Source organism: Zootoca vivipara, chromosome 14 (genome assembly GCF_965207765.1).
Source record: "Zootoca vivipara chromosome 14, rZooViv2.hap1.1, whole genome shotgun sequence".
Taxonomy (NCBI): domain Eukaryota; kingdom Metazoa; phylum Chordata; class Lepidosauria; order Squamata; family Lacertidae; genus Zootoca; species Zootoca vivipara.
The window spans coordinates 17037579-17065346 of record NC_142597.1 but is presented as its reverse complement, the minus strand read 5'-3'; the positions used below and the strand labels follow the sequence as shown (position 1 = coordinate 17065346).

At 50.4% G+C, this 27768-nt stretch overlaps 2 protein-coding genes across 6 annotated transcripts in view; one reads left to right on the top strand and one right to left on the bottom strand.

The window, feature by feature from the left end:
• Window positions 1–8083, bottom strand: part of PCSK7 (proprotein convertase subtilisin/kexin type 7) — a 38155-nt gene extending 30072 nt beyond the window's left edge. The window contains exons 1-4 of one of the 2 annotated variants that reach the window (XM_035140182.3): window positions 7927–8064; window positions 5573–6085; window positions 3114–3248; window positions 474–639 (exon numbers count right to left, since the gene is read on the bottom strand). In XM_035140182.3, coding sequence (XP_034996073.1) covers window positions 474–639; window positions 3114–3248; window positions 5573–6073 — 802 coding nt within the window. In that variant the 5' untranslated portion in view covers window positions 6074–6085; window positions 7927–8064. Of the gene's footprint in view, window positions 1–473; window positions 640–3113; window positions 3249–5572; window positions 6086–7926 lie in introns of both variants that reach the window. The other variant, XM_088658263.1, reaches the window with a different exon arrangement.
• An 89-nt stretch (window positions 8084–8172) lies between these two features.
• RNF214 (ring finger protein 214) lies at window positions 8173–26847 on the top strand. Of its 4 annotated transcripts, none has more exons than XM_035139280.3 (16): window positions 8173–8330; window positions 10320–10470; window positions 12075–12597; window positions 14317–14376; window positions 17384–17524; window positions 18976–19115; window positions 19829–19897; window positions 21253–21349; window positions 21616–21704; window positions 22300–22390; window positions 23723–23821; window positions 24081–24460; window positions 25270–25408; window positions 25523–25630; window positions 25808–25903; window positions 26579–26847. In XM_035139280.3, the coding sequence occupies exons 2-16, from the start codon at window positions 10328–10330 to the stop codon at window positions 26642–26644; spliced, it is 2241 nt and encodes a 746-aa protein (XP_034995171.1). In that variant the 5' UTR covers window positions 8173–8330; window positions 10320–10327; the 3' UTR covers window positions 26645–26847. The 4 variants fall into 4 exon arrangements, with proteins under 4 accessions (XP_034995171.1, XP_034995170.1, XP_088514390.1 ...); XM_035139279.3 differs by having other exon boundaries at window positions 10230–10470; XM_088658264.1 differs by having other exon boundaries at window positions 8173–9077.
• Window positions 26848–27768: the final 921 nt, after the last annotated feature.

Below are 27768 nucleotides of genomic sequence, written 5' to 3'. Positions count from 1 at the left end.
ACCAGAAGAACTATCCCTCCCCTAACACCCCATACACCCCTGTATGCCCTGTAGTAATGTCATTATTATGCCCGTATCTGTGTATGTGTAAACATGCAGGGGTGTGTGGGTGTTAAGGGAACAAAGGCTTGCCTAAGGTCACCTCGTGAGTTCACAGTAACCATGAGGGGAAATGGGGACGCTCTGCCACAGCAGCTCTTGGGACACTGCTTTGCCTGCAGAGATGCAAGCCAGCTGAATCCCACCCACCTTCCTTGCAACAACTGGGCAGAGTCCAACCCAAACAGAGGAACACTGGAAGCTGACTCTTCTTCCGAGTCAGATTGCCAGCCCATCTAGCTCAGTGCGGTCTACACTGGCTGGCAGAGGCTCTCTAGAATGCCAGGCAAGAGATTCTCTCCCTGCAGATTCCAGGTGGGCAATGCTCTGACACTGAGCCACAGCAGCTCTTCCCTGCCATCGGGTGCCAGTACCTGCGATCCTGCTGCCATAGGCAACTCCCACAGCACAGAAGCTGTTGTTGGAGACGGCTGCAATCTCCCCAGCACAACGGGTCCCGTGATGGTTGCCGTTTTCCTCGTCCGGGTGCGGCATGGGGTCTGGGTCGTTGGAGTTCAAGTCATAGCTGCCTTCAGGGCTCTGAAAGAGACCAGACCCAGAGTTGAGAGTCCTTTTTCCTGGGATTGCGAGGGTAACAGCAGCTGGGGAACAAAGCACTCAGGACTCAACAAACACCAGTCACCGCCCCCCCCCAATATCTCCCCTGCCCCTTCTTTCCTGCTTTATTGTGATTTTGTTGCCTACAATACAGGTGAAACTTGGAAAATTAGAATATCGTCGAAAAATGCATTTATTTCAGTAATGCAGCTTAAAAGGTGAAACCGATACATGAGATCGATGCATGACATGCAAAGCAAGATATGTCAAGCCTTTATTTGCTGTAATTGTAATTATTTGTCGTTAGGCGGGTCAATTATAAATGGAATGTAATTAATGAAATGTAATAGCGATGTTTATTTTTGCATTATTGTAACTATTTGTTTCATTACTGTGGAATTTCCAAAAGAAAGCATTTGTAAAAATTAAAAGAAAAAGAAAAAAATAGTAAGTTGCATTACTGAAATAAATGCACCTTTCGACGATATTCTAATTTTCCAAGTTTCACCTGTAATTGCACTCGGTTTTATTCCTTGTAGGCTCTAGTTCCCAGAAGGGCTAATCTTTTAATTAAATAAAAAAATGGCTGAACCGCATAATTTCCTGAGGGGGGGGGGAATCATGTTTATTTATTTAAATTATTAAGTTTATGCAGCGTCCCTCATCACAAGATCTCAGGGCGGTTCACGGAATAAAATATATGATAAAAACACAAATAAATAAATTAAAACAAAAACAACAGACACATTTAAAAGTCTGAAGAATATTAAGTAATCAGCTTCCTCCTCATCCCAAGACCCTAAGGCAACAGGTGCTGCTTCTGGGCTCAGGATAAGACCGGAACAAGCATTTGGGTAATCTGTGGCACACCCAGGAAACAGTCCTCAGTCACCATTGGGTGCTCTGAGTCAGAGTCACGACCCTTGCCCCCTTCCATTTCAAAGAGGAAGTTGAACAGGACGGGACAGGAAATGTGGGTTGTGACCAGTGCTATTTTTCTACAAAAAGAGGTGCCGGAACTCACCATGAATGCCTCCCTTGTCTCTTATACTAGCAATGGAGCCTACCCGAGAGGTGCCAGAACTCAGTTCTGGAACAAAGCCCTGGTTGTGTTGACCCCAGTGCCTCCTTTCCTGCTGCCTCGGTAGGGTTGCCAGACTCAATAGTGGACAGGACTTTTGTGCCTTTAATTGCCCTGCTCTCTTTTGAGTCTGGAAACCTTAAAGAGAAACCAGCAGACCCTTTGTTTAATTTCCAAGCAGAGGGCCTGCTGGTTTCTCTTTAAGGTTTCCAGTCTCAAAAAGAGAGCAGGGCAATTAAAGGCACAGAAGTTCTGTCCACTATTGAGTCTGGCAACCCTATGCCTCGGGTGAGAAAAAAATGCAAAAGCAGTTGCACAACATCAAGACCAAGACTTGGTCCATTTTCAAAGACCTTCAAGGGTGGTTTTGGCAACTGCCTGGATCTCTACCATATTTGGGAGCGGCATGTATATAAGCTATCCTGAGCCACGCCAGGTCTAGGCCCGACCCTCCTTTGCTCCCATCTGCCTGGACTCAAGCTAACCGGCCAGTTGCCAATTAAGCCCCAGCCACCCGACCCAAAAGCCAGTTAGGTTGCTGCCTGCTGGATCCAGGTGGTTGAGTTTTAAAAGGCCAAGTGCAGTCCTGGAGGCAAGGCTCTCGCACCTCTACGGTAGGGCTGGGCAATATCTGGTTTTCAACATCGCGATATATCACCAGCTAAACATCGCAATATACCGTTATATCACAATGGCTGGATCTAGACACATCAAAAAGAAAGTTTCAGGAAAATGTTGTAAAGCTCATAATGCAAAATCACATTGCCAAAGGATTGAACTCTACAGCGCCATCTGCTGTCACAGTGTTATAATGCATTTAAAACACTTTTTAAAAAATTAACGTTGCTGAGTCCAATGTCTGAAATAAGGACGGAGCTTTGTAGAAGCATTGGCTGGCTTCACGGTTTCCCCAACAATGTTTTATTTTTGCATAGCATGCACACACTATGATTCGCAGTACAGTGGTACCTCGCAAGACGAAATTAATTCATTCCGCGAGTCGCTTCGTATAGCAAAAATTTCGTCTTGCAAAGCGTGGTTTACCATTTACCTGGTTTACCCGGTCTACCCATTTAATTACTGCGTTCCTATTCGTCTTGCAAAGCGCGGCCATAGGAAACTTCGTCTTGCGAAACGCCTCGCGCAACGCAAAACGCTTTCGTCTTGCGAGTTTTTCATTGCACGAGGCATTCGTCTTGTGGGGTGCCACTGTATATTGCCAGGTATGAAACAATATGGACTTTAAACCAGTTTGGGGTGGTATATCAGTATATCACCCAGCCCTACTCTAAGGCTCCAGTTGGGCCCTAACTCTCCAAGCCCAGCCCATGCAGCTGCGGTGCCCCCAAGGGAAGGGGTGGCACCAACTACTTACGTAGTTGGGCTTAATGTCTTTGATGGTGTGCTCCACCCCGTCATCCACCACGACCACTGTTACGCCCTGGCCGGTGACATTCCTTTCCCAGACGCCCGTCACATTGATGTCCATCCCGGGGCTCTTGCGGTTGTTCTAGGCCAGGAGACAGAAGGGAGGCACAACGTTCAGAGGGCACAGCGAGGAGGCAAGCCAACATGCACACACAAGAGCAGATCCTGGGTTTGCTGCAGATGTCATGGACCGGTTGGATGCAGAGGAACAGTGGGAGGAACCAGCTGGGGAACCCCCAAGGGAAGGAGGCTCAGAGTCCAGGGAATGGTGGTGGGATGGCGATGATTGGTCAGAGGGAGAAGACTGGGAAGAGAAGGTGTTGGCAGTGGAAGAGTAATAGGGCTTAGTGAGCAGGGAAGAGTCCGTGGCAGAGAGAAGTCCAGAATCAGAGGCAGAAGTAGAAGAGGGAGGGTGGGATGAGGGAGGCCAAGAGGCACAGATGAGTCAGGCTGGTGAAGAAGTCTCCTCCCTTCCTGCTGCAACAAACTCCCCTCTCCGCTGGTCTCCCAGGACCAGGAGAGGCATGAAACGGGAGGAGCAAAGACAGGCACACAGGTGCAGCCTCTGATTGCTTGGGAGGAAACCCTGGAGAGGAGGGGACAGGCAGCTGTGGAGAGGCAGGGACCTTCAGTCTTGGCAACTGCTTCATGGGGGGAAAGACCTACCAGGGATGGGTTGCTGTGCTCATTAGGCCTGACACTCCTGTTCCAAGCATGTTTCTGCTAATAAAGAGTTAACTACGACTCACTTTGTATGATTTTCTGCTGCCCACTCCTGTGAGTAGACAGGAGGAAATAGCTCAAAGGCCACCTCCTGATTTCACTCAAGTACCTGGACTCATTATATGTACCCTGAAACACAGGTGCCGAGTCCCCAAGGCTTGGGATGCCCTGGCTCCCATAAACATTTTAAATGGCGGGGGCAGGCACTCATAAAGCGTGGCGCAGCCGCAAATGTACAGGGCGCATGTGTTCTCCATCGCTAAGCCCCTGTGTATGCACTACATCACCGTGCCATGACACATGCTCAAGTGACAACAGCACGCTGGGGTTGTGGCAACGTAGCACACATGGCCCCAGCACACATGACGTCACATGGCCCCAGGCACCCGTGCTTGCGGGGGCAAGCTGGCACCGCTTCCCTGCAATGGGATAGCTGGAGAGCCTGAAGAGCACCTCCAGATGCTGCTTACCTTCCAAGTCCCAGACTGCAGAATCCAGGACCGGCAGCCGTGTGACGCTCCGCCCTTCTATGGGCACCAAAAATGGCCGACGACGACACCGGAAGTCGTGTCTATGCACTTCCGGACATGCGTAGATGCGACTTTTGAAGCCGGCAGCGGCCATTTTTGGTGCCCATAGAAAGGGCAAATCGGAAAGAAAAAATGGCTGCCGGCAGGAGAAATTAACGGAGAAAAACGGGAGACGAAGTGATACGGGAGACCACCGGGAAAAGGTAAGTAAAAACGGGGGTTTCCCGGGGAAAACGGGGTACTTGGCAGCTATGGATGCTGTTGGACCACAACTCCCATCTACCTTGTCCAGGGGCTGATGGGAGTTGTAGTTTAACATTGCCTAGAGCAGGCTTCCTCAACCTCGGTCCTCCAGATGATTTTGGCCTACAACTCCCATGATCCCTAGCTAGCAGGACCAGTGGTCAGGGATGATGGGAATTGTAGTCTCAAAACTGGAGGGCCGAGGGTGAGGAAGCCTGGCCTAGAGCATGGGTAAGCAAACTAAGGCCCGAGGGACGGATCAGGCCCAATCGCCTTCTAAATCCGGCCCGCAGACAGTCCAGGAATCAGAGTGTTTTTACATGAGTAGAATGTGTCCTTTTATTTAAATTCTCCCCTGGCCTCCTTGCTGGCCCAAGTAGGTCTAATTTAGCCAGCTGGCCCTGCTGACTATCTAATGTTTATTGGATGGATTTCCCCCAAATTGATTTTTGAACTTTGAATTTTGTTGTTATTCATGCTTTTATACTGTATTTTATGCTGCTTTTATGTTGTATTGCAATTAAGTGTTTTAAATTTGTTGTTAGCCGCCCTGAACCGCAGGTTTCTGAACCGGGAAGGGCGGGGTATAAATAAAAAAATATTATGATTATTAAATTTATTTAAAATGCATCTATGGGTTATTTGCGGGGCATTGGAATTCATTCATTTCCCCCCCAAAAAATATACAGTAGTCTGGTCCCCCACAAGGTCTGAACAACTGTGGACCGGCCCCCTGCTGAAAAAGTTTGCTGACCCCTGGCCTAGAGGGTTACAGGGGAAGGAGGCCCTTGGAAGTGGGCAGCAGCACCTGCCTCCTCCTCTGCCCCACCCAGAGTTCCTGGGCATCAGCTGGACTTGCCCCCCAAAGCTGTCTTTTTGTCCCTCCCACAAAGCCAGGGGCCCCACTCACCAAGTGCCACTGCTGCGGAAACTTGGGGTCGTTAAAGTGCAAGCTGCGCTTGGAGCGTTTCAGAAACCGCTGCTCGGCGTGCCACCTCACGCTGTCATGCTGTGCAAAGACCGCCTCCGCTGACCGCTGGATGGCCTCCAGGCCGAGGCCCGCTGGGCTTGCCAGCTGGTAGCCAAAGAGGTAGTGGCCTCTGAGCTCCCCGATCCGGCCAATGTTCACGAGGCCGGCCTCCTTGGCCAGTTCTTCTGCCCGCCAGTCCAGCTCCTCCTCAGAGGAAGGGGATCCCTCTGGCACCGTCAAATGCACTGCCCACGTCAGCTCCCCGCGGCAGTGGGCTGCCTGGCAGGGCTCGGCCCCACGAGGCACTTTTGCTCCCCAGGCAAATCCATTTGGCAACAGCAAAGGGATCCAGGCCGGGATCAGCCAAAGGCACATGTGGACATGCAGTGCGGCTTCCATCATCGCTCTCCATGATGGCTCCGTCCCCCTCCAGGGCGGCATCCGACAGGCGAACTGCAAGGGCAAGGGCAACGTCAGAACATGCCCCCCTGCTTTCCCCTATGCCTGGCTTGCCTCCAACCCCAGCAAGAATAGAGGGACTCACTTTGCCCCAAACCCCTGCTGAAACCCATTTACCTTGAGTGCAGAAAGCAGAAACACCCTCTTTTGCACTCCCTGTAGAAACTGAAACGGATTTCGTGTTTGGTATTAGTACCTTAGCGAGGGGTGGGGGGATGGGGGCAGAGACAGCAGGCAAGCTAGGGAATCTCACCTTTCCACCGGCAGAATGGTTACTAAAGGAGAGCATTTCTGACTCCTGGGCTGCAAAGGAGGTCAGGCGAGTTAATGTTTCATCAGCCGATCTTCTTTCTCTCACACACTGTCTGACTTCAATTTCTGCAATACTGTTTCTTAACCCCTTCCTGCTCCAATTCAGCAGCAGGGAGGTGAGGGAGAATTCCTCTTTATTACTTTACGGACAACAGCCTGGGAGAAAATGCACCTGAGTGGATGTTATGTTCAGGAGGCTGCTGCTGCTGCTACTCCAGAAATGATGAGTCTGCTGGCTTTTATTTATCCAAGAAGAAAAATAAGTCATGGCTGGTTCATCTGGCAAGTGCCCTGTTTTGAAAGTGGACACAACTTTTGGGATGCTGTCTTACATGCTGTTGTGAAGAAAGGATCAACTGGAGTAACAACTATTAACTCGACTAATATGAGAGACTGACGATGCTGCCAAGTGAGTGCCCTGCCCCCAATAGATACCTTTCAGATTTCTATTACTTAATTTGAAGGCTTCTTGCAGCAAAACAAGGCCACAGAGGCCGCATTTTATATACCTTATCTCTGTTTGAAACTTGCGAGCATTACCAAGGTGATCCATTCAGATGAGGTCAGAAGTCTATACAGTACCAAAGTTCAAATGCTTCCAAAGTCGAAAGAACATTAATTTGTGTTATTACAGCCGGAAGATGACAACTCATAGTCTGTTGCATTTGGTTCCTAGGAGCTGTTATCTCTTTGGAGAGGGGTACCCAGAAATTGGTCACCTCAACTGACCCAAGGGTTTTGTCCTGGCTAGTGTCTAGTCAAAGTTCATTCAAAAGACTCAAGGCATCAAAACCAGATGCCAACTTCTGGGTTTTGCTGTAGCTCCAAACACTGGTGCTTTTCATCTCCACCTCTTGCCCTCACCTGGAGCTGCACCTGCCCACCAAGATTGCCAGTGACTGGTTGGCAGAAGGAAAGCTCCCTTGTGCCAGCCCTGCAAGAAGAACCAAAGGTGGCAGCGGCAGCCCAACAAGGAAGTCCTGGGACGGGCCTGCTCCTTTGGCACCGGGTTGGCTTCCTTTCACAAACAGGCACTAACAATGGGGAAGCCGGTCAGCCGGTCCCAGCGGGAAGGAGCAGGAGGAAACCTGGGAAGGGCAGCGGAGACAGCAGGGGTGAATCTTGCATGTAGTGGCGGGGGCAAGGCTGGCTGCAGCACTCCAGCTTCTTCTCCGCCGAAGTCGAGGCGGGAATTTCTGGATGCTGCCCTATTTCTACTACGTATAGCCGGCCCCCTCGAGGTGGCGGTCGGAGGGAGTCTTACAAGCATCGGTCACAAAGCGCAGCGCCCCCGGGGGGCAAGTGCTGGGGGTGTGGCCCACCCAGCAACATTGGCGGCACCCCGGTCTCTCCCCGGGGCTGCTGCTAGCCGACGGCCTGGGCGCGTCCCGGGAGTCGGACGGTCCCCGACCGGAGCTGCGGCGCGGGTATCGTACTGGGCCCGCCAGGATCGGCTCAAGCGAGGACCGGGCGCGGAGACAAGCAAGCCGCTCCGAACGATCCCGAGCAGCTGCTGCACCTACCTCAGAGGAGGCGGAGCGGGGCGCATGGGTCCGGGCGCAGGCGGCGGCAACGGCCTCGCTCCCCGGGACGCAGCTGCCAGCCCGGCTTCTTCTGCTGCTGCTGCTGCTGCTGCTACTTGCCCGGTTCCGCGCAAAGGCAGCGGCAGCCAGCGAGGTCGGATCCGGCGGGGGCGGCCAAGGCGGCGCCACGGCCGGGCGCGTCACGTCCGGAGCCCGCCCCGTCGGCCCTCCCTCCTGGCTGCGCCCGTCCCCGAAGCCGGAGGGCGGGTAGGTGGGCTGCAGGGGCTGCGCCCCAAGCCTCTCCAGGGCGCGCGAGAGAGGGGTCGCGTCCCGGGCAGCGACCCAGCCACCCACCGAGTGTCGCCGCTTTCTGGAGGGTAGAGAGGGAATTTGCTGACGGCGCGGTAAGTGCGAGTGGTTGGAGATGCAAGAGTCAGGCTGACGCTCCCAAATGGCATCGAACGAAGCGCGGCGGTCGGTCAGCGTCTCCGGCGGCCCTTCCTGGGGACCGAGCGGCGCTTTTTCTCCAGGGCCACCTGCAAGATCTGTGCGGAGAGGGGGTCCCCGTCTCACCCTCGCCCCGGTTGCTTTTACTGAGCGCCGCGGCAGCGGGGAAGGAAGTCGGCGCTCTGCACACGCTCGGTTTCCTCACCTTTGCTTCTAACACCGGGCAAGGAGGTTCCGGGGCTCAGCGGGGATAGGGGGAAGCGTGCGATGGTGGCGGGCAGGTGCCCCCCTAGTTGAAGTTATTTTGGGGCGGTGGTGTGTTTGGTGGCTGGCTCTGCAGGAGTGCTCTTGTCCCTGGGGGTGGGGGGTGCATTGCGGGCGGTGGGGTGCTTGCTTTTTCTGCCTACCCTACCCACCCACCCACCCACCCCACCTCCTTCCAGCGCTCCGGTGGTTCGGGGGCTCCCTCCTTCCCTCCGGGGCGGCAGGGGGAGCTGTGCGCAGAGGCGCCTGCCAGGCCTCCCTCTTGGTCGCGCTTCCTCGGCGGGGCGGAAGGAGGGGGGGAAGGGGAAGGAGACCACTGCCGCCACCAGGCCGCGCTTCGTCCCGGGCCGCCGCCGCATCCGGCTCCCCCCGAGCGAGCCAGTTGAGCGTCCCAGGCGAGGCCCGAGTCGCAGCGGACACCAGAGGCAGCGCGGAGCACGGCAAGTCTCGGAAAAGGTCCCCCCAACCCCTGGCAACTGGCCTTCTCGTCTCCCCACATAACATGGAGCATTTTTGCAGATGGGGGGGGGTGCAGGAGTGCCAACTTAGCCCCGCGACCGTGGGTGCCCGGGGCCGTGGGTGCCATGCAGAGTGCATGGCCCTGGCACCGAAATTTGCGAGTGCCCGGCCCTTTCATTGGGAATTGTGTGGGTGTTCGGGCACCCAGGGCCCCAGGGAGTTGGCACCTATTGGGGGTGGGTGGGTTTAGGTCTCCCCGGCCCTACCCTCCCGCATCCCCAGGAAAGTGATATTCTGAAAGGTTTTTTCTTTCCTCCTCTCCTTAGTATTTTGCATCCGGATCTTTTGTCGGTAGAGCTGGCTTTGGTAACCTGAATTGATAGCCCCCCCCCCAAGCTGGTCTTCTCAACCTGGGCTGCAAAGGAAGCTCTCGCTGTGCTCCCTTCGGGGCTTAAATTCGATTAGACTTGGGGGGGATGCCTCCTGATCCTCTGGACCGCTGCTTGCCAAATATTGCACTCAGTTAGATGCACCCCAGACCCGTTGGGATTTGGAGGCCCAAGTGGCCTTTACTGGTGGCTGTTGGGCTGACAGGTTGGGTAAAAATAGAGCCAGAAGCAGCAGCAAAGTCCCTGCACCCAGTTGCCAAGGGAAGAGTTTTGCAAGCACATCCCTCTGCTATGCAAGGAACAGGTCCAGGAACCTCCCCTCTCTTTGTGTGTGATGGAACCTGGTTAAGGAGCAGGGAGCCCACACAGGCAACTAGTCACCTGTAAATCCTGTCAGGCGTGTTGTGAGTTTGACACCCGGATCTCTCGAGCAATCCAGAGGTTCTGCAGTGAGATCAGCCTCCTGTACTGCTGTACCCCAAGGTTGTTGGCTGCCGTATCGTGTTGGTTGTTCTTGTGGTGGTGGTAGATGCCTTTCCCTTGCTGCTGCCTCTAGCCCAGGCATACCCAAACTCGGCCCTCCAGATGTTTTGGGACTACAACTCCCATCAACCCTAACTAACAGGACCAGTGGTCAGGGATGATGGGAGTTGTAGTCCCAAAACATCTGGAGGGCCGAGTTTTGGGGTGCCTGCTCTAGCCCCACTCTGTAACACCCACACTGGTTCTGTATCTCTGCAATAGGAACCTGCTGCCAACTGGCCATAGGAAGACAACCCCAGAGTGAGTTGAGGTCCCAAGTGCAGCTGTGACTGTTGGATTCTCTGCTTGCAGAGAGAGCGATGGCCTCTGAGCAAACCAAAGATGATGAAGAGGAGGAGGAGGAGGAGGAAGAAGAGGTGGAGGAGAGCGAAAGTGTTCCTGCCAGCCAGCCTGCCCCATGCGACTCTGAGCTTCCCAAAGGATTTGCCAGTTTGCCTCTCAGGTAAGCTGGACACACTAAATGTTGCTTGGCAGGTGGGAGTCCAGAATCCTCTGGAAGAACAGCAATGGCCCAATAGAATAGAGCCCAAATGACTCCTCCAGTAAGGAGGTTACAGGGTGGTGGTATTCAAGGAAGCAGGATATGAGTTCCCTCTCGTTTGGGTACCTGCTGTGTCTATAGAGAGGAGTGGTGCTACAGCCTAGCTGTTTGCTTTGAGGGAGTGTCAGAGACCCTTTTCAGTGGCTTTGATCCTCTCTTGCTGTCTGTCCGGTGCTGAGCATCCTGATGCCTCTCCTTCTTTGTTGTTAAGGTGTGGTCAGTCTCATTCTGGCGGTGGCTTGACTTTTCCGCATCCGCGCTCTTTCCTTTCTGCCTCTGATTTAGGGATTTGGTTAAGAGGCTGTGCAGGCTACAATTGCAAAGCGAGATGTGGCTCCAGGAACTCCTTTGCTAGGAACTTGGGGTATACAGTGAGCTAACAGATGGCTATCCTTGCCATGTGGCTATTAATTGTGTAGCATGCTGTTCTGGGAGGCATTCAGAAGGAGCAAGAATTTCTGGTGTTTGCTTCTGAGTGCCTCCAAAGCACCGTGCAAGATAGACAAACCAACCCCACCCTCCAAAGTTGCAAAAGATTTTGGTTCATTTCTTAGTATCGTGTTCTCTGACCGGCAGTGGCTCTCCAGTGCTCTCAGGTGGGCCTCTTCCCCAGCCCTACCTGGCATTTAAGCCTGACTCCTTAGATCTCTAAGAGAGGTGATGTTAATGGTTAATGCTCAGCCCCTCCTACACCACCCCCTCATTGTCTCTTGCAGCCACCAGGCAAGTACTTAAATGCACAGCTAAGATAATGTATGTGAAACACTTGGAACACTCAAAAGGTGTTGTTGTTGTTGTTGTTGTTGTTGTTGTTGTTGTTGTTGTTGTCAGTATTTGACTGAAGGTGTGAAGTCAGGAGTGAACAATCATGGGAGTCACTTATAAATGACATGTATGGTGTTTTTTCCCCTTTCTTTTTTTAAACATTAAAAAAATTACAATTGTGGCACCAGTGTTACTGCCTCATCTGTATTAGCTTTTGAATGCATCTCTTTTTTAATTTATTTTTTCAACTTTTATACACACATAAAATGATATCCATCATTTATCCCTTTTCCTAGGACTTCCCAGTCCATCTCTCCGTAGCATTCTAAGCAAACCTTGATCGGCTGCATATCCTGATATTCCACCCATTTCCCTCTCAAATCTTCCTTTATTTGATGTTTTATCTGATGCTCGTATGTTAACTCCTATTTGCAGGTTAAATTGAATATTGTAGCCTCTTAAGATAGTCTCTGAAACACTTCCACTCTTCTCTTATTTGTATGTATGGTTTTTTTAAATTGCTTTCTGAGCATTCCTTTGTCACATTTGGAAGACTTTCTCGACAAAAGCTCTTAGCCATTCGTCTCTTTGCAAGGGCACCTGAGCAGGTAGCTTGCAAGTTCTTCCCCTTTCCTGGTAACTGTGTGTGTGAGGTGGAGTAACTGAGCGCTCTTTGTTGCACACTTGGGTGAAATTTACAGTGGGCATTGATTGTTCTCTCTTTTTGTTCTCTGGGACAGCATAAGTGACCTTTCCATTCACGAAGACGATTGCCTACCACTGGCTGCCACCACCAATCACACCCACCTGAAAACTAGCGAGAGCTGGGAAGGTGATCACTTGGAAGAAGCAGAAAAGGATTTTGGGGAACCGGAGAATGACTCACCCTTGCCAGTTGCCCAGGACCAAGAGACATCAGAAGAGCTTTTGCCTGGCCCCCTTACTGAGGCTGCCTCGCTGCCCTCAAGTGAGGAGCTGCCTTTGCCTGATTTGGACAATGCCGTTGGAGAAAAGAGACCACCTCTGTCTGGGGAAAGTCTACCAATGGCTTCACCGCTTACACAGGCAGACTGCTCCATGGACCAGACCAGTGACGTCCTGAACTGCTCCAAGGATGAGCTGGGATCTTTGATCTTGCAGCATGACAGGCGGCAGAATGGGTGCCCAGATCTGGAAGACACGCCCTTGGCAGTATCTCCAAGTGAGGAAGACCAAGACCAAGAAGGCGTATTCCAAAAGCCCTCCCAGAACATTGCAGTGCAGGTCAAGTACTCATTTGGGGAGGCTGCGGGAGGTGGGGTGCTTTGGAGAGACTCCTGTCTGATAGAGAGTCTTACCATACACTGAAATTGGCATAGTGGGGAGGGTGCATGGGACTTTTTTTCACAGCGGGGGCACCAAGGTCATTGGTAGGCCCTCCTTGCTTTGGCAAGTGAATGAGATGATATGGATACCTTCAGGTTTTCGTATTGTTTTTGATCGATTAGCATAGAGGAAGTTGGAGAATGGGAGAAATAACCAAGAAGCAGCTGGATATACTTTTACCTTTTCTATGGTAGGGTTCCTCATGGTGGCAGTTTAAATGGCAATACTTCTTGGCAATTCTATTTAAAAGGCTAAAGGTTGCATTTCTGCTGGCTGACGAGCTTTAGTTCAAGCTTAATAAGCTTTGCAATTTATTCTATAAACATCCCTTCTTTGACTGTCAGCTGATCCTAATAGGTTGTTACACTGTACACCCGTTGCTTTTGGGGGTTACACAGCTGAGAGTTCTTAGAAAATGGCAACCAAACATTTCAGGCTTAGTCGTGTGTGTGTGAGAGAGAGAGAGAGAGAGTATAATAGAGGTGCATAAAATTACACATGATGATGCGGGAAAAGGGGTACCCTGTTTCTCATATTTTAAGACATACCCATAAAATAAGCCATAGCAGGATTTTTAAGCATTCAAGGAATATAAGTCATACCCCGAAAATAAGACATAGTGATAGGTGCAGCAGCAATGCCGGCTGCGGCAGGAGGAGGAGGAAAAAAATAAGACATCCCTTGAAAATAAGCCATAGTGTGTTTTTTTGAGGAAAAAATAAATATAAGACGTGTCTTATAATATGAGAAACATGGTAGAGTGACTTACTAGAACCCTGAGGGTAACCAGTGCAGCTGAATGTTGGAAAACTGAAGACAGACAGAAAGTAGCAATGTTTCTCAAACTTGGGTCTCCAGCTGTTTTGGGACTACATTTCCCATCATCCCTGACCACCGGTTGAACTACAACTCCCATCATCCCTAGGTAGCAGGACCAGTGGTCAAGGATGATGGGAGTTGTAGTGCAACAACAGCTGGAGACCCAAGTTTGGGAGACACCAATGTAGTGCATAGTTAAAACTATGGAATTTGCTCCCACAAGATGTAGTGATGCCCATCAACTTGGACGGCTTGAAAAGAATTAGGCACGATGGCTCTGTTCTGTCTCCACTGCTGTAGGCAGCGTGCCTCTGATTGCCAGTTGCTGGGGGCCACAAGTGGGTGGAGTGACTCTTCGCTCAGGGTGTAGTTATGGGGGACCGCCATGTTTTGCTCCTGTACTTCAAAGTGTTTAACTACATTACTGACCAAAATGCCTCTTACCAAGGAAAGTAGTCTTGCAAAGTGTAAGTCTTGCAAATGGAGGCAAAGGGCTTTGCAGGTTTCTAGTCCTTCGCAGCAGGGTTAAACAGAAAGAGGACCCACTTAGTGGCTCAGCCTGTATCTGAAGCTGTGCATAACCCCTCCAACCTCTGAAACAGCATTTCTGTTTAGATTAGCTTTGGTAATCAAGTGAAAGGGGAGGCATGGCCTTGCACGCTGAGCCTGGGCCCTGTCGACTAACAGCCCCACAAAGCGACTTCACCAGAGCTTCTTGTCACTGTAACATCCAAAAGAGCATCACAAAATGCATCTCATGACATATTTGACAGGCTGGACTTTCTCCTCCCTTTGCAGACCGACTTCAGAACAGCTGACTTGGAAGTGAACACTGATCAGGATATTGAAAAGAGCCTGGTAAGCTGTGCTGTCTTCTGCACGGGTAGCTCCCCCTTTCCTCCAATAAGAAAGTGTGCAGGAAGGCAGCCTCAGATCTTCCTGCTCAGAGCGGGGTGGGGTGGGGTGGGGCTTCTGACTCAATCCCTGATGACTTCTGCCTTCATAGCGGTCAGGCGCTGCTGTGTAAGGAGAGCCCATTGCAGGGCTGAGCCCTACGTGGCCCTCCAGAACTCTCTAGCTGATCCCCAGGCCACACACCCTCCCCAATTGCACCACCCACAAGTGTTTTGTCCCTGGCTGAAATGTGTCCTTGAATACAGATAATGAATCCTGTGTGCCTGGATGGAGCACAGAGCGGGGGGGGGGGGTGTCTGTGAATGTCTGTGCTGAAGCTAGCCTAAAACGAGAAGTGCAGCCTTTATCTAGCAGAGTTCATTTTATTTATTATAGGTTTCCTTGTGATTTATGTGGAAATCGTTCAGTTTGGTTGCGTATTTTTATGTTTAATTTATTGTATACGACGGGTGTCCAACCGGTCGACCGCAACCGACAAATTGATCCACGAATGATCAGGTTGATTGCGGGATCCTTATCACTCGCGTTGTTTAGAACCATGTCTCTGCCCCTCTCCCCCGTTTGTTGTCTGTTAGCGGCTGTTAGCGGCTGTGTTGCTGGTGAGCGATTTATTATAATTATAATTATATAATATATAATTATATAATTATAATTATATAATTATAATTATAATTCTTCACACTCACTGTTTAAAAAAAGCTCATTAACTTTGACCTGCCCCCCCTAAAAAAGGCTCAACTACTCTGAACCCCCCCCCAAAAAAAAACAGGTAGATCACTGTTATTTTTCTCCCCGGGAGTACAGTCATACCTCAGGTTACAGATGCTTCAGGTTGCATGTTTTCGGGTTGTGCACCGCGCCGCACCCGGAAGTGCCAGAATGGGTTACTTCCAGGTTTCGGTGCATGCACAAAACCACTAAATCGCACTTGGCACATGCACAGAAGTGCCAAATGGCAACCCGCGCATGCGCAGATGCGGCACTGCGGGTTGCGAATGTGCCTCCCGCACGGATCACGTTCGCAACCCGAGCGTCCACTGTAGATCACAGTCTCTTGGGAGTTGGATGTCATGGTATGGACTACTTTTGTTACGTTGCATGTGTGTGTTTTGTGTGTGTTGTAAGCTGCCTTGAGCACAGTTTGAACACCGGAAAGGCAGCATACTAATAAAATGACATATGTACCTGTAGCACCTTAGAGACCAACTGATTTTGGTCTCTAAGGTGCTACCGGACAATTTTTTAATTTTATTTATTTATTTCAACTGTGTCAGACCAACACGGCTACCTACCTGAATCTACGTATGTACCTATTTGCTTCGAAATAAAGCTCTGTCAGACACAAAAGGATTAATCTCCTTTTGGGGATTCTGTGCACTTCAAGGGGAAAAGATGACTTGGTGCTGGGGGGGGCAAGGGGGTCACCTCTCCTCGTTCAGATGGTAGATCTGTTCTTTCTGTGTTGAAGAGTTTCTCTCTCTTCTCTTCATAGTTCAGGTTGCTTCCCTAACTGCTCCTTTAGCCCAGTAGTCCCAAGGATAGATGAGGACAACCCCAGCTCTGTGCTTGGGTAATTTGGAGGCATAGAGATAAGTGACATGTTTGCTGTAGATGTTTTCCTTGAATCTGTGCCCAACTGTGGCACCTGTATGTTGACCCACCTCATATGTTTGGGAAGGTAGAAACTGTACCACTAAGAAAAACACCTATGCCAACACTGAGGCTGAGGTTCACAGAAGAACCAGAGAACTAAAGAACACCTGGTGGATAAGAAAAAAGCTCAAGAGGTCCAGCACTTACCCGATACTCGTGATGCACAGAGTTTCCTTAAAGCCCAAAGACCATCTATGGACCATTAAATAATGGCATATGTCCCCTACGCTCAACAGATGGTGCCAGACTTCTAAAAGAGAAAGAAGATATTGCATTGCACTGAAAAGAACATTACCAGCATCTCCTTAACAACTCCCCCGTAGCTGCCGAGGTCCTCTGTGACTACACCTTTCTCCCAATTGAAGAGCAGAGTGTTTGAGGACCGGGACATTCGCGGGGGAACCAGAATGCTTGTTTACAAAGCTATTGTACCACCAACCTTACTGTATACCTGTGAAACGTGGACCACTTATAAATCCCATCTCCAACTCCTCAAAATATTTCATCAACAGTGTCTCCAAAAAAATTTACACATCATTTTGGAAGATAGGCAAACTAATGCCAGTGTACTGGAAGAAGCAAAGACCATGTGTCGAAGCAATGATTCTTCAACATCAACTTCGTTGGACTGGTCATGTTGTTCAGATGCCTGATTATCGTCTTCCAAAGCAACTACTCTTTTCCGAACTTAAAAATGGAAAGCATAATGCTTGTGGTCAACAAAAGAGGTTTAAAGACTCCCTCAAGGCAAATCTAAAAAAAAAATGTAGTATAAACACCAACAATTGAGAAACACTGGCCTGCGAGCGCTCTAGTTGGAGAACAGCCCTTACCAAAGGTGTCATATACTTTGAAGACGCTTGAACTCAGGACGAAAGGGAGAAACACGCTAAGAGGAAGGCACGCTTGGCAAACCCTCACCGTGATCAACTCCTGCCCAGAAACCTATGTCCCAACTGTGGAAAGACGTGTGGCTCCAGAATTGGCCTCCACAGTCATTTACGGACTCACTGTTAAGACCATGTTCATGGAAGACAATCTTACTCGGCTATGAGTGATCGCCAAAGATGATTATGTTTGGCAAGGCGGAAGTTGGCCTGGCAACGTGTTATTCATGGAAATGGAAAGCTTGCTGGTTCAGAACAGGACAGACTCCTCCCCTCCCCCCCCCAATTTCCAGGTTACCACCTCTTCGTTATCTGTCTAGGGAGAAAAAGTTACTCCAATGGGTGGTGTAATTGTGAAGATGGAGAAAGGGGTCCCTCTTTTCACTTCTTTCTTCTTTGCACCCTGGCAGGATAAAATGATGTCCGAGAGGGCTTTGCTGAAGGAGCGTTACCAGGAAGTGCTAGATAAGCAGAGGCAGGTGGAGAATCAGCTCCAAGTGCAGCTGAAGCAGCTCCAGCAGCGAAGGGAAGAAGAAATGAAGAACCACCAGGTAACCAGAGCAGCTTCTTCCTTCCCTCTTTCCACGGCAGCTAAGCCAAGGGGAGGCTGCCTGTCTCTAGTGTTGGACAGAACCACAGAAGGCAGGAAGCTGCCGCCTTGTACCAGGTCAGGCTGTTGATCTCCCTGGCCCAGTAGGGCTTCCTGCTGTGGCTGACAGTGGCTCTCCTTCAACTCAGGCAGAGCAAAGTCCTGCCTCCAGCTTCTGGCGGCAGCTACTGCTGCCTCTGCCATCACAGAGGAGGTACCAAAGACCGAGCGTGGGACCTTCTGTGTGCAGCAGGGCCACTTCTTGCTATGCGAGTGGTGTTAACAGTGGGAAGTATGAAGATATGGCCTTGCATGGGAGAGTCATAGGTGGTGGACTTCCTTAGCTTGGTGGGTTCAAGATGGAGTGGAAAGAAAACCTTGGTGGAATTTGCTTCTTAAATTTCTGTCCCACCTTTCCTCCCGAAGGAGCCCCAACAGCAAATGACAAGTAATAAAACCATTTTATTACAGGGCGAAGGTCCACTTGTGCAACGGGATGTGAATTCTGCTGTAGTGAGTGGACTGTTATGGAGAGCTCTCTGTTCCTTCCCACTTTGGACATTGTTGGTCAATTGGGAGAAACAGCCAAGGGTGTCTCTCTCTCTCTGTTTTTAGAGAGCCATTTGGAGGGTGATTGGCTTTGGGGAAAAGCATTGATTAGGCCTCCTGTGGTCGACCAAGGCAACCACGTTAACAGAAGCGGGAGGAAGACTAGGAATGCGCTGAAAGTTGCAATGAATCTGACCCCAATATTTTCTGGTCCAGAGCTTTCTTGTACCTTTGATAGCACTCTGCCACTTTCCTGACTTCAAAACGTGTATTTTGCATGCAGGGTAGGGCATAGCTCCATGGTGGGGCATGCATAAAGCCCAGCTGGTAAAGTCTCCTATCTGAAATTCTGGAGAACCACTACGGCAGTCAACATTAACGATACTGCAATAGATGGAGCAATGGTCTTTCTTGGGATAAAGCAACTTTCTATGTTCCTAGATTTTTAAAGATAATTTTTTAACATTCTAGGTAGTGTCATGGTGTAGCGCACCAGCTAAGAGTGTGTGCTGTAATTCAGGATGCCATGAGTTCAGATCTTGGTTATGAACTTGCTAGGTGGTCCTAGGCAAAACACTGCCCAGCCTCTTCTGGAATATGGGGGTGGTGATGATTACAGGAGTTTTTTTTTTTAAGAACTTGTAGAAGTTTTGTACTTCTTTTTCATTGGATGGCTGCTGCTGCTGTAGTAGTTGGGTTTATGTGTTTTATTTTGAGTATTTTCAACACCACTTTTTAGATTTTATCTGAATTTGTTAGCCACCCTGGTAACATAGTGATGCTGAAGGCATATAACCAATGTGAAGCCTTTTGAGCTCTGAAAGCCCAATATAAATGCCGGCTATATTGTCCCCATTCCTCTAGGAGATTCTGAAGGCCATTCAGGACGTGACTGTTAAGCGGGAAGAGACCAAGAAGAAGATGGAGAAGGAAAAAAAGGAGTTTTTGCAGAAGGAGCAGGATCTGAAGGCAGAAATTGAGAAGCTCTATGAGAAAGGCAGGAGGTATTTATGAGAGTTAGAGACAGCAATGCTTGGGCCGCTCTGAAGGTTGGGTCAGAATCCAAAACAGGAGGAAGTCTGTGTCAGGTTGGCCAGGTTTGTGGGGAGGGGTCCTTTTGATCTGCACCTTCTCACCAAGTCTGCTTTTGCTCAGCAACTTCAGCTGACCCAATGCACCCTGCAGGCTGCCTGGTGCTCAGCCATGGTTTCCGGGAGATCCCATTGGCCCAACTGTTCTCCAGTTGGAACTGGAAGCACAGTTGCGAAGCAACGTTTCTGTTCTCTCAAGCTTTCCCAGCCTGGTGACGAAGTCTCTGCCGTCATGTATCATTTTTGACTCTCACCTTTTTGTTGTTTTCCTAAATGTTTTTAGCTGCTTCTATTGTTTTCGGTAAAACACTTTGGAATGAACGTGGAAATAATAGCAACAATGACAGCAATGATAATAGAGATCGGCCTTGCTGGATGTGAGTGTGGCTGAGTCTTGACTTGGTTCCTCCACCCAGCCTTGGTCTCTGTGGATGTAAATGCAGCTCCCTATGGGCCAGGCATGGGGACCCTAACAGACTTCACCTTCCGTCTGCTTCAGCCCACATGGCTAAGGCTCAGGGATGATGGGAGCTGCAGTCCAGCCACATCCGGAGAGCCAGAGGTTCTCCCATCCCTTCCTAGGGCAACGAATTAACTTGGCATGTCCCGTTTCTCTTTCCATACAGGCTGCTGAAAGAGCAAGAGGAGAAGGAGAACAAGATCGTTTCCCTTATTGCTGAGCAGTCTGAGGAGAAGTAGGCCTCTTCCTTTTCTTAAGAATGTTTTTGCTGTGCTTTGCCCTCCTTCGCATCTCTCTCTCTCTTGGCGGTCTTACCAGGAGACTGTGGTTCACATGAGAGCGTCTGTTCCCACTTGTGGGGAGAACTTTTCAGTTCCCCTCTCTTGTGCCAGTTTGATGTCGGCATCAAACTATTACATAAAATGATACGTGGGTGTGGAGAAAAGGGATGGAGAGAAATGGTTTGTCCCTCTCACAGAATGCCACAAGTCGGAGGAGCCCAGCACATAATTAAAACAATAGAAGTAGCTCTTGCAAGATGGCCACCAAGTCAGATGGCTTTAAAAGAGGTTTAGACAAACCTGTGGAAGATAAGGCTGTGTTCTCCCTGCACTCTTAGGAGGCAGTGGGCCTCTGAATATGAGTGGCTGGGAACTGCAGGTGGGGTCCTGCCTTTGGGCATCTGGCTGGCCACATTGAGAACAGGATGTTAGACTTGATACACCCTCTTTTTGGTCTGATCCAGGAGCCAGGCTCCTTAAATTTTTCAAAAAATTTTTTACAAAGTAATACAGTACTGTAATAACAATTTATTATTGATATCCCGCCCATCTGGCTGGGTATCCCCAGCCACTCTGGACGGCTCCCAACAGAATATTAAAAACACGATAAAACAGTAATAATAAATAAATAAATAAATAAATAAATAATGTGCACCCCACCACCGAGACCATTCCATTGTAACTATCCAACCTCCCAAAATTTCAACACCTCTTGCGATGGTTCGACCCCTTTTCGTTTTAACAGTATAAATTCTACAAACACCCTCCATATCTCCTCAAAATAATTTCTCCTGCATATTCCCCATCTTGCCTTAATGGCACATGTTAATTTATCATTGATAGCTATATCCCACACCTCTTTATACCATTCTTCCATTTTATATTGCCCTTGCCCCTTCCACTTCCTAGTTGTAATATTTCATGCAGCTGTCAATGAATTTGTGAGCAACTCTCCTTCATAGCCTGCGAATCTTCCACCCCATCGTGAATTGTGGAGCCAGGCTCTTAGCTTCTCATGTACTCCATGTTCAGACAATCTGGAATTGTTGTTAACCTGGGTTATAGTTTCTGCCCGCAAGCATGGTTTGCAAGGGTTAGGGGGGGGGGACCTTTGTTTATGGCTACAAATGGATGTCCAAAAGATGATGCGAGGAGGGTTAACTAATCTGCGTTGTCCTCTGGGATGTGTGCACAGCCAGATTGGAGGCTCGCCAATGAGGGTTCTGTTTAGTGAGACAGGAATATCCTGGAGTAAGGGGCAGTTCCACTTCCTGGACCCTAAATTGGAGCACTTTTCTTTGCTCCCCAGGGAGGTGTGGGAGGTGGAGCTGGACAAGCTGAAGAACCAGCAGGATGAGATCAACCGGTCGATTCTGGAGGAGACAGAGCGGGCTTGGAAAGCAGAGGTAGGTAGGCACCCTGCAGCCCTCTTTGAGGCTGAGCACCCTCTGGGTGCCTACAACGAAAACAGCATATTCCATGTGAGCCACAAGGCCCAAAGGAGAGCAGAGCATCACTGTTGCTTGGCTCTGCATGCTGTGCCTTGGAAGTCACTGAGCAGCGGCTTCTGCCTGAGAAGGGGCTTCTTGCAGGACTGTGGTTGGGGAGTCCCAGAGAGCCGTGATCCAAGTGACTGAGTGCTTCTCCTGCCTGACCCTCTGTTCTTGCATAGATCCTGTCCCTGGAGAGCCGAAAGGAGCTGCTGGTGCTGAAGCTGGAAGAGGCAGAGAAAGAAGCTGAGCTCCACCTCACCTACCTCAAGTGAGTACATGGCCGGGACTTAGCAGAGGGAGAGGCAACACAGTGGAGGTTCGTAGGTTGACCGGGTGGTGAGAGGAAATTGGGATGCTTGCACTCTCCATTCTGGTACCTCACCATCTTTTTCTAGCAGGACCCAAGAGAGGAGGGTCTCCAGCTCTCCTTTGCTACTCTCCCCTATGAAAAACCACAAGGAGGTGCCCAGGGGCTCCTCCTCTGGTGATGACAACAACTGCCTCTGCCCTGGAATCCTTTTCAGGAAGCCTCACAGCAGGTTCTCTTTCGGTGGGCACTTGGCCCTGGGAGTGGGAGCAGCTCAGATGTTGAGGAGTTTTCCTCCATGGTTCTTTCCCTTCGAGTAGGAGCCAGGTTGTACCTTTGCAGTGCTGGAGGCTGCTACCTGTCCTGTGACATCACACATGCCCGTCTGTGACCTGAATGTATGCAGCACCTCACACAGAATCTCAGGGTTAGAAGAGGCTTCCCTGGCTCAGAGGCTCAGTGGAGTTGGGCAGAGAGGGAGCGGTGTGTGCTTCTCCTCCCTTCTTCCGGGCCTCTTCCTTGCTGAAGCTCTTTTGTTGCTGTTCTGTCCGGGCAGGTCAGCCCCCCCAACGCTGGAGACCATCCGGCCAAAGCAGGAGTGGGAGACGAGGCTGAACAGGATACGAATGACCAAGGAGAGCGTCCGTGTAAGTGCAAAAGGCTCCCGCTTCTCGGATTCTGCAAGATACAGAATCTTCGAGATACAGCAGAATCCCATTATCTGCACTTTCCGGAAACAGCTGAAGACATTTTTTTCTTCCAACAGACTTTCCCAGTTGGATAAGTGGGTCTCTACTTTTTTTTTGCCACTTAGTTTTTATTCGTTTTCAAATTTATAACACATCAACACTGAATTAAAATTAATTTAATACAGTTTTTTTAAAAAACAAACAAACAAACCCTGCTTTCCCACTCTCTCAGATATATTCCAATTTATCCCCTTTAACATGCTGCTTATTTTACAACTTTATCTCTTTTCTTAGCAAATTCCTTGTCCTTCAGCTGTCCCTTTATCAACTCCTGTATATAGATAAAAGAAAATTATCTCAAGTGAGGTTATAATACAGTGGAACCTTGGGTTATGTACCATCCTCCTTACGAATGCTTCGGATAACGAGCTCTGCTAACCTTAGTTGTGAACTTTGCCCCGGGATGCGAGCGGAAGTCGCACCCCAGCGGCGCGGCAGCAGCGGGAGGCCCCATCAGTAAAAATGCCTCATGTTAAGAATGGTTTTGGCATAAGAACAGACCTCAGGAACGAATTAAGTTCGTAAACGGAGGTACCACTGTAATTCAAATCTTCCATTCTTCTTTGCAGCTTGTATTGTTTTTTTGTTTTTATCCCTGATAATTTTCAGGCTCTGCCTTTTCATGTCCCCTTCTTAGGGTTTTAATATCGTTTAAGTGTAGTTGTTCTATTTCTGTTTTAGCTGTTTTAAACAACCTAATAATAATAATAATTTATTTATACCCCACCCATTTGGCTGGGTTTCCCAGCCACTCTGGGCGGCTCCCAACAGAATACAGTGGTACCTCGGTTTAAGTACACAATTGGTTCCGGAAGTCTGTACTTAACCTGAAGCGTACTTAACCTGAAGCGAACTTTCCCATTGAAAGTAATGGAAAGTGGACTAATCCATTCTAGGCGGTCTGCGAAGTACTTAAACTGAAGCGTACTTAACCTGAAGCGAACTTTCCCATTGAAAGTAATGGAAAGTGGATTAATCCGTTCCAGACGGGTCCACAGAGTACTAAAACTGAAAGTACTCAAACCGAAGCATACTTAAACCGAGGTATGACTGTATTAATAATAAAATAATAATAATGTGATAAAACATCAACCATTAAAAACTTCCCTAAACAGGGCTATAGTTCACCTTGAGGCGGTGGTTTAAAAGGCGAATAAATTAATTCTGATAATAACAACTCTGATACTTCTTTTTAAATTTTGTTTTGAATATGTGCGTTTCATCTCTTAGGACCAGTACAACGACCATATCCAGCTGGTACGGAACGGGGCCAAGCTGAGCAGCCTCCCACAGATCCCCACGCCCCCCCTGCCCCCACCACCCCTGGAGGTGAGCACTTTCCCTCCTCTCCCAAGTCCAGGCGCAGAATTTTTGCGGGTGGAGGCAGGCATGCACAACTGAACCTGAAGACGGAAAGGCAATGATGTTGCAAAGCAGCTCTTTATTCTGCCTGGCCCAGCTGCAGCTCCTAAGCTGTGCTAGGGAGTCCCTGTGACCTCAGAAGAAAAACCTGCTTCAAAAGAGGGAGCTGGCAAGTGGTCACTCTGAGCTAACGGGCACCCTTCCTCTTTCTTTTTCTTCCTCTCAGACAGACTTCCTCCTACCAGCGTTCCAGCCCAACTCCTCCCTTGCCCCGCGTTTGCCCTTCCCCATTGGGACAGTCCCCATGCCCATGGTCATGCCCAGCGCTGACCCCCGGGTGCTCTCCTTCCCGCTCCTCAACCCAACCATCTCCAGGCCCAGCCAGCCCTCGCCCCCTCTGCCCGCTGCTTCTCAGGGCAGGAACAGCCCCATCCTCAGCTCCCTGGCAGGTCCTCGCGTCACGCCTGCCACCGCCTCGCTCCCTCCCCCGCCGGGTCTGGGCGGAGTCAAAGCGGCGCCAGAATTCCAGAGACCCCCTCCGCCTCCCGTGGACAAGCTTGAGAAGTTCCTGGAAAAACTGCTGACACGATTTCCCCAGTGTAACAAGTGAGTTGAGCTCCTTGGCCTGTCAGAGCTGTCTTGAGAAACAGGAGCTGCTGGGGATTCACCTTGCTTGGCTCACCTGCAGCGCTTGTCTAGGGAGCTGCGAAACACAGAGGGTTCTCTTCGCAGCCCTGGGGCAGGTGGCAATGGCAGCCTGGGTGGTTGCTGCAGAGCTGAGCTTGCAAGCAGTAGCCTGGGGGAGTGAGGGTAGGGTAGGGGCATTGTCTAAATGATAGAATGGCAGAGTTGGAAAGGGAGCCTGAGGATCATCTGTTATGCCAACTGTCCCATGTGGGGATTGAACCTGTGACCATGGTATTATCAGCACCATTCTCTAACCATCTGAGCTATCCAGTGGCGAGAGGTGCATTACATTCTGGAGCAGCCCTGTTGCCAGCTTAGGCTGCCTGATCCATGGAAGAGGCGCTGCCTGGGGGAGTCGAAGGGTTGTTATGGGTGGTTTCTTAGCCTTCATATAAAGAGCATGTGGGGGAAGAGGCCACAGTTGACCCCAAACCCTCAGCTGCAAGGCGAATTGCAGGGAGCAAACTTTGCTGTGCCCTGTTCCAGTTGTTCTGCGAAAAAGGGGTCGTTGGATTGCTGCTGCTACTTGGTTTGAGGCTGAGGTTTGGTGCCTGAACTTGGGGTGGAGGGGCTGCTCCCCAAGATCAGGCTTGCTTTAGGGAAACCCCTCCCTCTCTCATCAGATTGTATGAGAGAACATATTGATAACCCCACCTCCTCTGGCGGGCAGCATCCACCTCCCCATTGTAATAACTGACCAAGTGCATACTCTCTCCTGCTCTCTCCAGGGCTCAGCTGACCAACATCCTGCAGCAGATCAAAGCCGCACGAAGGACTCTGGCTGGGCTGACCATGGAGGAGTTGAACCAGCTGGTGGCTGCCAAGCTGGTTGAGCAGCAGGAGCGGGTGGCAGCTGTCGGGACCCAGGTAAACAAGGGGGAAAGAAGGGGCTGGGACCCTCGAGGTGGGGGAAATGGCTTGGGCCAAGGGGCACCTGATGCTAAACCACCACCACCTTCCCGGCTCTCTCTGCTACTGCAGCCTCTTGGCCGGATCCATTCCCCGATGTTCCCTGCTCCTCTGCCGCAGATGACCAACCCCATGTTCTTGCCCTCGGCTCAGGTCTCCTACAGCGGGACACCACCCCAGGTAAGACATCAACATGTCCTCACCTCCCTGGCCTTTCTGAACTGGGCCTGGCAAAAGGGGGCAGGGAAAGACAGGGAGGTTGTAGAGGACACCCTCCCTGCCCGCTGGTCAAAGCCACCCCCATTAACTTGCCACCCCATAGCCTCGTTGCCACTCTCTTTTCTCTGTGCCCACCAGGTTCCTGCGGCCTGCAAACTGTGTCTGATGTGCCAGAAACTGGTCCAGCCTAGCGAGCTCCACCCCATGGCTTGTTCCCATGTGCTGCACAAGGAGGTGGGTGCTCAGAAGTGCCCTAGAGACAGGCAGCCTGTGGGGTATGCCCAACACGGCATCCATCCAGGGAAGGACTCACACCATGGGGTTCCGTCACCTGGCTGCGGCGGAGCAAATTGTAAGGCTATCACACATTCAAGCTCTAGTCCAGGCATAGGCAACCTTGGCTCTCCAGATGTTTTGGAACTACAACTCCCATGATCCCTAGCTAACAGGGCCAGTGGTCAGGGATCATGAGAGTTGTAGTTCCAAAACATCTGGAGAGCCAAGATTGCCTATGCCTGCTCTAGTCGCTATAAAGAGCTGCTGCCGCTGTTACTCAGGAGTTTCCCCACCATGAGCCAAATGGAGTGAAGGCCCTCTCCCTCCTAGGGGAAGCAGCTTCCTAGGGTCTTAGTAGGTGGGGTAGGGAATTTCAAGATCAGAGTCTGTTCCGCCTTGCAGCTCTCAAGCGCTGGTTTCAAGGACCCTTAACCTGGTTGCTGGTAGAGGGGTAAACCCTGAGAATCCAGCTAGGTCCGGATTAGTAGGTGGTAGCTGGCATTTTCTATAGCTGCTGCTGATGGGAAAAGACCCTGTGCGGTTTTGCCCGCTGTGCAAACACCGCTTCTAGCCCCCACCCCTTACCCCAGGGGAGGCGGTTGTGAAACGGCAGGCTTTGTCCTCTTCCTCCAGTGCATCAAGTTCTGGGCTCAGACCAACACCAACGACGCTTGCCCCTTCTGTCCCAGTCTGAAATGACCATGGGTGCAAAGAGGACAACAGCGGTACTCGGCCTGGGTGGGACGAGAGCTCCAGCAAGACGCCAGGCACCCCCAGAATTTCTACAGCTCTATATTTATATGGCCATGTATACACATGTACATTTTTATTCTATAGGGAATGTGTGTATAGAAAGTCTGTATACATACCAGTTCATAATAAAGTGTGTATATTATGCAGAATGTGTGTGTGTGTGGTGGTGGTGCTGTTGCTGCTGTCTGGGCCCCCTCCACTGCGGCTTCCTGCCCATTCCCCACCTCCTTTCTTCCTTTGCTGCCAGTCCTGCCACACCAGAAATAATGGGGCTTGAAGCAAAAGAGGCGGGGAAAGAAAAGGCTTTTTTTCTTCTCTTTAATGCAATAATTTACCATGTTAAACATTCATGTTTCTGACACAGACATGGGTTGGGGGGAGTTACAGTGCTGGAATCTCAGGTGGCGCCTATCCCAACTCCCTCATTTTACACTCGCTTTCTCCCAGCACCACCTGATTTTCTGCTTCTGCCACCAGGATCCTGGTTATGTCGCTCTTCGGAAAAGCTGTGGGGAGTGGGAGTGAGGCCAAGGACCTTGCTGCCCCTCTCTGGCCTTGGCTGCAACAAGCAGCAGCATCTGCAACCTGGCAGTCGTTGGGCCTCCCCACTTCGCAGTGCTTCCTTCCCCCCTTTTCAAGCTGCCTTGAAGTCCCTGTAGCAGCTGATTAAGGCAGTGTTTGCTAGGGAGCCCCCAGAGTCCTATGTGGCTGGGAGTCTCTCGTGCTGTTTACCAAATCGAGAAGGGTTGTCACCATGCAAGAGGTTCAAGTCATGGCTTGGGAGGTGGTGGCCCCAGTCCCCTAGGGGTTGGGCTACAGTGGCTGATGCTTCCCTACCATGATCTTAGAATCAGCTATGTCAGAACCTAGTACTCTTGCCATCACCTCATCCAAGGCAGGTCACCACAACCGTCCCGCTCCATACGAAGAGAAAGTAAAAAATTAAGTGGGTCAAACAATGCGTGGCTGAGCATGAAGGTCAAAGAGTACCATCCTAGAGCAAAGTTGGTTTAAGGCAGTGTTTCTCAAACTTTTAAACGGGGTGCCACCTTCTGAACTTACTCTGCCTT

Excerpts from the sequence above, each read along its gene's own strand:
- RNF214 (XM_035139280.3), top strand. The coding sequence starts at position 10,328 with ATGGCCTCTGAGCAAACCAAAGATGATGAAGAGGAGGAGGAGGAGGAG. Across the intron at positions 24,461-25,269 it reads CGATTTCCCCAGTGTAACAA|GGCTCAGCTGACCAACATCC; the intron begins GTGAGTTGAGCT and ends TGCTCTCTCCAG. Across the intron at positions 25,904-26,578 it reads CCCATGTGCTGCACAAGGAG|TGCATCAAGTTCTGGGCTCA; the intron begins GTGGGTGCTCAG and ends CTCTTCCTCCAG.